The 9,377-nt window shown below is 47.7% G+C and overlaps 1 protein-coding gene across 1 annotated transcript; it reads left to right on the top strand.

The window, feature by feature from the left end:
* The first annotated feature begins 7,277 nt into the window (after positions 1-7,277).
* On the top strand, positions 7,278-8,258 carry LOC125372254 (uncharacterized protein K02A2.6-like). The gene has a single exon (XM_048381545.1). It carries the CDS (start codon positions 7,278-7,280, stop codon positions 8,256-8,258), a length of 981 nt encoding a protein of 326 aa, XP_048237502.1.
* Positions 8,259-9,377: the final 1,119 nt, after the last annotated feature.

Here is a 9,377-nt window from a genome sequence, read left to right as displayed (position 1 = left end):
TGTCGCACGTAACTTGGTGTACACGTCGTCGGTCCTTATCTTCTCACACATCATGTCCTACACTTCACCCAACAGTTCAGCGGTCATGTCAGGGGTGCCCTTCACCACTCACTTTACCACCCATGTCACTCTGTGTCTTGGCATTCATAAGTTTGGACATGATGTTGCCGATTCACTTTTCTGTCCGTTGTTTCTTCCAAGTCTTCACGGATTTGAGTCAACACTTGATGGTACTCTCTCCAAACACGCGTTTCTTCCAGGTAAAAGGCCAACAGCCAACACAACGTTTAGAACATCAATCAGAGGGACGATGTTGTTTCTTGGACAGAGGAAGAAAAAGTGATGACAAGAGAGCGTCTTTGGGTTTTAAGGCACTGAAACCCTGCTTCCTGATTGGTTGGTTTCTGTCCCACATGCCACCCAGTTTGGCATAGACATTGTGTTTCTTTTCCATAGGAACAGGCCTGTTCCATGGGAGAGAAAGCACAACCACTGTTCAACCAATCAGAGGGCCGTACGGGGCATGTGTGGCCTCTGATTGGTCGAAAACCCTAGATTCTGATTGGTCAGATTTCGATCCACTTTCGGACCATTGTTTTTCATCCATGGCTTCACGGATGGAAGTGAACAGTGCATGGTACTCTCTCCGAACGCGTCTGTCTTTAAGATAAAACGCCAACAGCCAACACAACGTTAGGAACATCATAAAAAAATGTCTAGCCTCTGTACCCAAAGGGGACCGTGTCTACAGGCAGACCTGTGTTTGTACTGTAGAGGATGTGTCGCTTGGTGTAGACGATGCGGTAGTCTTTTGTGGTGGCTTGGGTCAGAAGATCGTTCCCCTGGTGAAGTCCTGCACGGATGATCCGATGAGGGTGATGCACCCTGATGATGTTATCCCCAGACCGTTATCCAACAATCAGGTCTTTCATGGTGTCAAAGTTGAGGTGTTGACGGGCTCTGTAATTCAAGGTGAAACCGCACACTTTGCAGGTCGTGTTGCACGTCTTGGGTGCATTAACTCATAGGCATAGTTTTTGGGACCCTCTGACACAAACGTCTTGATGGTGTTTCCGCCCAGCTCATCTGTTATCACCCAACGTATCCCCCAGGTGTGGATTCCATTCCTCTGGACGATGGACGTAAATGACACTGTCCGTGTCGAAGTACAAGACCCTGCGATCCAGCGGTTTGAGGATGCTGTACAACTTGAGACGAGCTTGTGCGGTTGCCCAAGCAGCCACAGCGACATTGGAATTAGGATGTGGCGTGTGGAATTCCTTCTTTGGGGTATAGTTCACCAACACAATATGTTTGTTGATGACCATGACATCGTTAATGGTATTTCTTTCATCTCTCAACAGAGCAAAGTACTTGGCAGGATCGCTGATATACGCTGTCCGACCATAGCCAAAGCACTGACCAAACTTGCCCCAGTGCGAATTAAGACAGGCCTTGCCAAGAGGGCAAAGTCCTGGGTTCTTCTTGATGTTGGCCTTGTTCAGGAAGATGCCTTCTTTCTGATAGATGTCTTCGATGTAAGCATTGGGATCGGTACAACCCTCTGGGTATCAGCTGGTTTCGGTCTTCAACTTGAAAAAATGGTCGACATAACGGGCGAAGAGTCCCCCTTCCCAGGTCTCAGGGTCATACGTGTCAAAGGTGTTGAAATGCCAAGCTTCATAGATCTGATTCACTTTGTAGCCACACTGCTTCACGGACTTTTAGGGTGGTGTACGTGCCCACCCAGGCCCTCTCTTCATCCGTGTGCTCACAGGACATCTCTGACTTGGTTTCGGCACAAAGGAAAGAACAGTTTTCCACCCGATCTGAATGGCAGAAGAGGATAGTAGAGTTGTGCCGGTGGTAGGACACGGCATTGGATAAGGCCGTGCAGATCAAACAAGGTTTCCACAGGAAATTAAATGTCCGGTAAGCAATATTTTCAACCGGATATTTGAGATTCCCAATCAGACATGTCCGGCGCATATGACGGTTTCCGGACCCCTGATGGTCGCAGAGGGTAGGGTGTCCTTTGGGAAAGGTACCGTACTTGCAATTGTAGGGATAAAGTGAACAGACATCGACATACCGGATGGTTTCACCTTCTGAGGCCTCGTAGTATAATTGGGTGGCATTGGTTCGTCCACCATAGTAGGCCTCACGAGGGTCAGCGGGTCAGGTGGGTCAGGTAAGTCGTCACAGTGTGGTCCATGCAAGAAAGCACTCAAAGCTGGATCTGTCCGTTGCTTGGCTTTAAAGTTGCATTCCCACAGGGTGACGATATGTTTCACATCAGGGTGTTGGTTCAAGAGGGTCAGGTGATACTGGGTCTGGACATAGCGTACACCCATAGATGTGCCCAGGACGGGATGAGGTGCTCCACGTTCGGTCTTGTAACAGGTGGGGCACCCATGCCAGAAACGGCCCATGAATTCAAAGACGGTGCCTGTTGCTGGATCGTATCCATCCACACTGTAATGATGGCTACCCTCTGCACACGTGAAAGTCACTTCACCCCCATTCCTGGCATGTTGTATGTGCAGATCCGGAGTGGTCTTCATGAGATAGCGTAACCAATGCAAACAGGCCAGGGAATAGCCTCTCTCGGGTCGGTAGCCTTGAGGTGGGATGATGGCAATGGTTTTGGGTTTCAGAAAGAGTTTATTGTAGGTTTTCTCGCATGCTGAAGGGAATGTCACTGCCTCTGCAAAGGGATCCACATCGCACTGCTCCATGAAGAACTGTCGGAAGGAATCACATCCACGACTCAAAATATCGACATCACTCTGACAGTAGGTTAAGAGTTCTTCTAGCAAGTCAAACAAGGCTCCTTCTTGAACTTTCTTGGTATGCCACTGGAGGAAAGTGGTGCGTTACGTGGGAGACACGCCTTCAGGATCGTACATGGCTGCTGATGGATAGGGACCTCTGTAGGTCTGGTTGGGCTGGGCATTGAACAAGTGAGGAAAATACCCTTTCTTCAGTTAAGTCAGTGCAAAGGTCTGCTTTCAGCGGCATGGTCAGGAAATTCAAACTGTCTTTGAAACACAAGCGTCCCACTGTCATCTGCAAAATCTGTTGCCCTCTCAGGATCACGTCTGGGGTTTTCACCAGATGCGGGTGCATGGCCTTCATGATCAAGTGTCCATCATACCCTTGCGCGTTATGAGCAATTGCATAAATGACGTCATCCTCATCAGGTGGCAGGGTGGGTGTGTTCACCTCCTCCTCAAGCGGGGCGGGCTTGTCCACCTCCATGGGAGGATGTGCTGCTGCTGCTGCCCCTTTGCGTGCTTCATCCTCCTCCTCAGGGTGTGTCTTCTTTGTTTTTTGGTCAGGGTCATCAACCATGCACACACATCATCTAACGTGGTGGGACCTTGAAACACTTTCACTCGGCTTTGACCTTGACCTTCTGGGTTCCATGGACACTTTTCTCACAACTCGCTTGTCATCATCATCATCATCATCATCATCATCATCATCACAGGCTTCACGGAGGGGTGTGACGTAGCATTGATGCTCTGGGGTCACAGGTTCTTGACACACTTGACATGGAGGGCGGTCTTCTGTGCATAATGTTGTGCCACCACAATGGCCCTTGCCAAACAGGATCGATCTTTGTTCTTGATCCATACAATGCACTTTTTGCGTTCTAAAAATGCTTCCAGTCCAACCACATTATTCAGACGCCCACTGCCTGATCCTAGCCCGGGATCTGCTACATGTAATAATTTCACATTTCACATCTTTGTTGGACTGCTGGACTTTTTCCGAGGCATACAAGATATCCTGGACATGGAATCTGTATGGGGCAGTCGAAAGCAGGGTGACGGATACATAGACCAATAGGATCACCCTTCTGGCATGACACCTGTTGGTAGATGTCCTCGATCACACTGTCAAATTAACGTTGCAGTTCTGTGGACAGGTGGTGTGATGGAACGTCTTCCAAGTAGTCTTGGTTCAATGTCAAATGATAAGTAAAGTTAGAGGTTCTTAACCGTCTGGCTCGAGACACCTCTATCTTCTCCAAGCCATATGGTTCATTCTGCTTGTCAGTCATGATGCCTATCGGTGCCTGATGAACGTCTGCTTTTATTGATTTATAGACAAGCCTTCCCCAAAACAGGATCGAAAATCTGGCCAATCAGAAGCGTGGGTTTTCGACCAATCAGAAGACAGCACCAACCAATCAGAAGAAAGCACCCGAGCCGAGTTGTGCTTTCTCTCCTATGGAACAGGCCTGTTCCTATGGAAAAGAAACATAAGGGTCGGGTAAGTTTGGAAAACCAGGGCTCAGTCTAGGCGCCTAAATGGACCAATTGGCGTGCTGCGTTTTCGACCAATCAAAACAGGGACCATTTCGATCCACTCCCTCTCCTATAAAAATGGAGTGAACACTTGAGTGGGTTCAGTGTCACTTGTGAAAAAAATCATCATTGCACGGAGAATGGCAGAGAGGAAGAGCTGTACAGATGCTTGTGGGGGGTCCAGGATTCTTCTGGATTCTTGTGGACCCAGGAGTGAGGGTACGGATGCTTGTGATGGTAGGCCACTGCCATCTAGTAAGCCACCGTCGCCCCACTATCTACACTTTGAAAGAATGCTAGCCTCGTTTGAGGGTTGGCCGATGCAGATGAAGCAGACCGCTGAAGAGATGGCCCATGCCGGCTTCGTGTACACGCAAAGTGCTGATGGCGTGTACTGATTTCATTGCAGTGTGCGGCTGAGAAGATGGGCTCCCCACAACGATTCTTGGCTGGAACACCTCAAGTGGTCCTCTCACGGCGCCTACCTCAAGCTGACCGGGCTGGTGAGACACAAGAAGAAGAACGTGGCAGCTACTGCTTACTGGCACTATCTGTGCGAGGAGAATGCGAACCAGAGCTACGCGAATGAGGAAGCTTGCCCCGCCTTTCCTTTCCGTTCCTGTTTCGTTCCCGTTTGTTTCCAGTTTGTTTCCAACGGCCCTTTTCAGGGCCACCCCACTCTCCGGAAAGAATGCTTTCATCATTGCTTTACCTACTAACAACAACCACAACAAACAAAACCCTCCTCCTCCCTTCTTCCCCCTCCCTTCCTCCCCCTCCTCCTCCCTACAAAATGGGACATCTGGCGGGTCTTATGGTGACAAGCCCTGCACATCTGAGGCGACGACGTACGGTTTGTGCAGATATTTGTCGAAGGCCAGGGATGCTTCTTGCAGGCACTGTTGCTGACTGGAATCGATTTTGTAGGTGTGTTGTTCGAATCCAGTTGTCTTGTCGATTATTGGTTACGCGTGGCCTGCCACTCCGAGGATGGTCTCTGACTGCATTCGTCTGTTGCCAATGTTGCCATAAACACCAAATGGTGTTTCTGTGGACATTAAATTGTGTTGCAACATCACGTTGACTCGATCCTGCTTCAAGCATACCAATGGCTCGCAGACGCTCATTATTGGACAAGCGTGGCATTTCGTAATGTTGAATAATTGTGTAATTTTGTTGTTTTTCTGAGTGATTGTTGTCAGCACCATGCTAAACAATACATATGGAAGCAGCAGTATTGGAAGCCATTCGAGTCCTTGCCGTAAGAGAGGAGAACACCATGGTGGTACATGTTACTCTTCACAGTATGACCCTGGACCGTGATGAAACTTTTCTTTCTTTTTGTGCTAGGCTTCGGGGTCAAGCTGGAGCGAGCAAGTTTGTCATTCCATGCCCAGGCTGTCACAATGAGGTAAACTACACTGAGGCCATATTTGTACGGGATGTGCTTACATGTGGCCTGAATGACCCCAAATACCAGTTAGACCTCCCTGGTGACAAAAACAAGACATGACTCTTTAGCAGGCCTTTTAGTTTGTAGAAGCCAAAGAAGCTGGTAAGCGTTCCACATCACGACTTCTTGACTCTCAAGTTGCTGAAGCAGTCGGCAGCACTTACCAACGCAGCAGGAATGCAGCTCACAGTGAAACTACAAGGTTTGATAAATCTGAAGTATGCCACTACTGTGGCAAGAAGGGGCACGGAGAGTCTGCAGCCCCCAAATCAGAAAAAAAAAAATGCCCAGCCTTGGTCATACTTGCACGCGGTGCAGTCGATCCAATCACTTTGATTCTGTGTGCCGCAGCAGAAAAAATAAAAAATTGGAGAAACCCAGTAAAACACCAGAGGATGGTTAAACCTGGCGCTTCGATGAGATTGTTGCTGATCTACCTAACAATACCAAGTGCGTAGATGATGCACTCCTCAGGGCTGATGGCATTACAGAGTGCTACTTCCAAGCTTGTGCATGGCTTGACATCTGTGGTAGAAACGGCATCACACTGAACCCTGAGAAGTTTGTCTTTGCTCAGGATACGGTTGAATTTGCAGGCTTTGAGATAACACATGACTGTGTTCGGCCCTGTAAAAAGTACCTCCATGCCATCTTACACTTTCCCACACCGAGAAATATTACAGACATGCGGTCATGGTTTGGCCTAATCAACCAGGTATCTTATGCCTTCAGCATGGCAGAAAGGATATGCAACCATACCGTCAGCTATTGAAGCCTGGGACACCTTTTCGATGGGATGACCACTTAGACATGTTGTTTCAGGAATCAAAGGCAGTCATTGTCAGTGAGATTGAGGGTGTATGAATATTTGACAAACACAAGCCGACATGCCTTGCTACTGACTGGTCAAAAGGTGGAATTGGATTTTGGCTATTCCAAAAACATTGCAAATGCCCCAAGACAGCGCCTTTCTGTTGTCAGGATGGTTGGATTCACCCATGCAGCTGAATCCCGCTACGCCCCTGTGGAAGGAGAGGCATCAATGGCAGTTGCTGATGCACTGGACAAAGCCAGGTACTTTGTTCTCGGCTGTAACGATCTCACTGTTGTGGTTGACCATAAACCACTCCTCAAACTGGCAACCAATCCCTCGAAGATATCTCCAATGCACCACTGCGAAGCCTAAAGGAAAAAACATTGCGCTTCAAATTCCAAATGGTTCATGTACCAGGTGCAAAACACCGCGCTGCTGATGCTGTGTCCCACCATCCAACTGGCCACCCTAAGAAAATGGTGTCAATAGATGATGTCGCAGCCATCTGCCATGATGACGACTTGCTTGACCTCCCAACTTTCTCAAATGTCAGTCACATGATCCTAGCCTCAATAAGATGCAGCGAGAAGCCGGATGACAGCATTGAGGACTCAGTTATACACTCAGCCGTGTCGTCGTTCAGCTCCCTCCAGTCCATCACAAGGTTCGAGTAGCAACAAGCAGTGACAGGGATATGGTGAAGCTGGTGGAGATGATTGAATTCCGCCATGAATTACCATCATCACCTTGCGAATACCATCAATCTTGTGAGCATCTTCATACGGTCGATGGGGTTGTCATATACAAGGATCGAATTGTGATTCCCCCATTACTACGACAGGATGTCCTGACTGCACTCCACTCCGCTCACCAAGGCGTGTCATCGATGATGGCAAGAGCTGAAGCATCTGTCTTCTGGCCTGGAATCACTCCAGCTATCACAGCCCTCAGAAACGATTGCAATCACCGCAACCGTATGGCCCCCTCCCAACCTTGTGGCCCACCCACGCCACCTGTCTACCCAGTCTACCCATTTCAACCTGTGCGTGCTGACTTTTTCCATTACAAAGGGATCAACTACTTAGTGGTTGTTGACAGATACTCCAACTGGCCTATAGTTGAAAGAACCTCCAGTGGTGCACCTGGCCTGATTGATTATCTATGCCGAACATTTGTCACCTTTGGCATCCCAGATGAGCTATCCTCTGATGGTGGCCCTGAATTCACAGCCTCAGCTACCAGAGAGTTCATTCAAACATGGGGTGTGCATCATCGCCTGTCATCTGTTGCCTTCCCACAAAGCAATTGTCGAGCAGAGGCTTGTGTCAAGACTGTCAAAAGATTGATAACAAACAACACTCAACCTAATGGGGAACTTGACACCGAGGCCTTCCAATGTGCAATGCTACAATACAGGAACACTCCAGACAGAGACACCAAGTTATACCCTGCGATGTGCGTCTTCGGTAGACCCATAAAGGACTTTATACCCATAGTATCTGGTCGCTATAAACCACATGACACATGGCACGATACCCTTTCCATGAGAGAGGATGCTTTGAGAAACCGACATATGAGGACGGCTGAACGGCTTACTGAGCACACCAAACAGCTACCACCCCTTGTTGTTGGGAATCTCGTCCGAATCCAGAGCAAACAGGTCCTCACCCACTGAAATGGGACAAAACTGGATGTGTGATCGAAGTTCGCCAATTCGACCAGTATGTTGTGTGGATGGCTCAGGGAGAGTGACTCTACGCAACAGGAAATTCCTCCGCAAATACACTCCTGTATATCCACCAACACCAACAGTCACAGTTGCTGATCATTTGCCAGGCCATATTCATTCAACATCACCAGCTGGTCTCAATGGTACACAATACCGTCCTTTCTTGCAGAAGGCCTCATCCAGGCCCAGCAATGCCAACAGTAATCAGCCTGTTGCCCCCTCGCAGAAGGAATTAAACTTGATGGAACCATCATCCTCAGCTGTGCCAGCAACGACTACTGTGAGTCCCTCAGACCTGTCATCGGAACTACCAACCTTTCAACACCAGACTGTTGCTCCACAACAACACCAAAAACAGGAACACTACCATCCCCATGTCCTGCCCCAGTGGACGTTGAACCCTACTCGGAGAAAGATTGCACCCACAGGCTTAGTGACTATATTCATGCTATTTGGGTGGAAAAAACCCTCAGACATGACATACCTGTCATCCTTCCCTTCCATAGATATGGAGGACTGGAACATTCATAATATGTGACATCAACACACTTGAAGACATTTCAGTTCATTTAAAACTCAGTCAAGACTTGGCTGCATTATTAAGTCCTTGTCAAACCTTTTGCAAGATCTACCATTGACTTGGGTTGGGATAGAGGATTATGTACATTTACATTATACAATCATGTGTTGCATTAAGTTATGTTTCCTGTTCTGTGTTACAGATCTCCATCATTTGTGATGTCGAATAAAGATATCTCAAAACAGTATAACACCTACTCATTAATTTACCACAATCACGAATTGACTAGAACCTTTAACTTTTAATACATCTGATTAAAAACTAGTAACAATATTGTCTTAGAATAACAGTGAAGATAGCTAGATGGAAAACATTATACACATGGTCATGTTCTGAAAAAAACCACTTATTTTAACTGCAAAAAATACTGTAGCAGATATGGTTGTGAGTTTTAAACTTTAAGATTTCTATCAGTCATGATAAATATACTGTTCAACATTTGCTAAGGACTAAAAAAGTCTACTTTAGTCAAAGGTGTGGTCCTC

The sequence above is a fragment of the Haliotis rufescens genome, unplaced genomic scaffold (assembly GCF_023055435.1).
Source record: "Haliotis rufescens isolate VD_foot unplaced genomic scaffold, xgHalRufe1.0.p SCAF_4, whole genome shotgun sequence".
Taxonomy (NCBI): Eukaryota; Metazoa; Mollusca; class Gastropoda; order Lepetellida; family Haliotidae; genus Haliotis; species Haliotis rufescens.
This window is presented reverse-complemented; position numbering and strand designations above follow the sequence as displayed.

What these genes read in the sequence shown, in the direction of transcription:
- LOC125372254 (XM_048381545.1), top strand. Translation starts at nt 7,278, where the DNA reads ATGGTGAAGCTGGTGGAGATGATTGAATTCCGCCATGAATTACCATCA.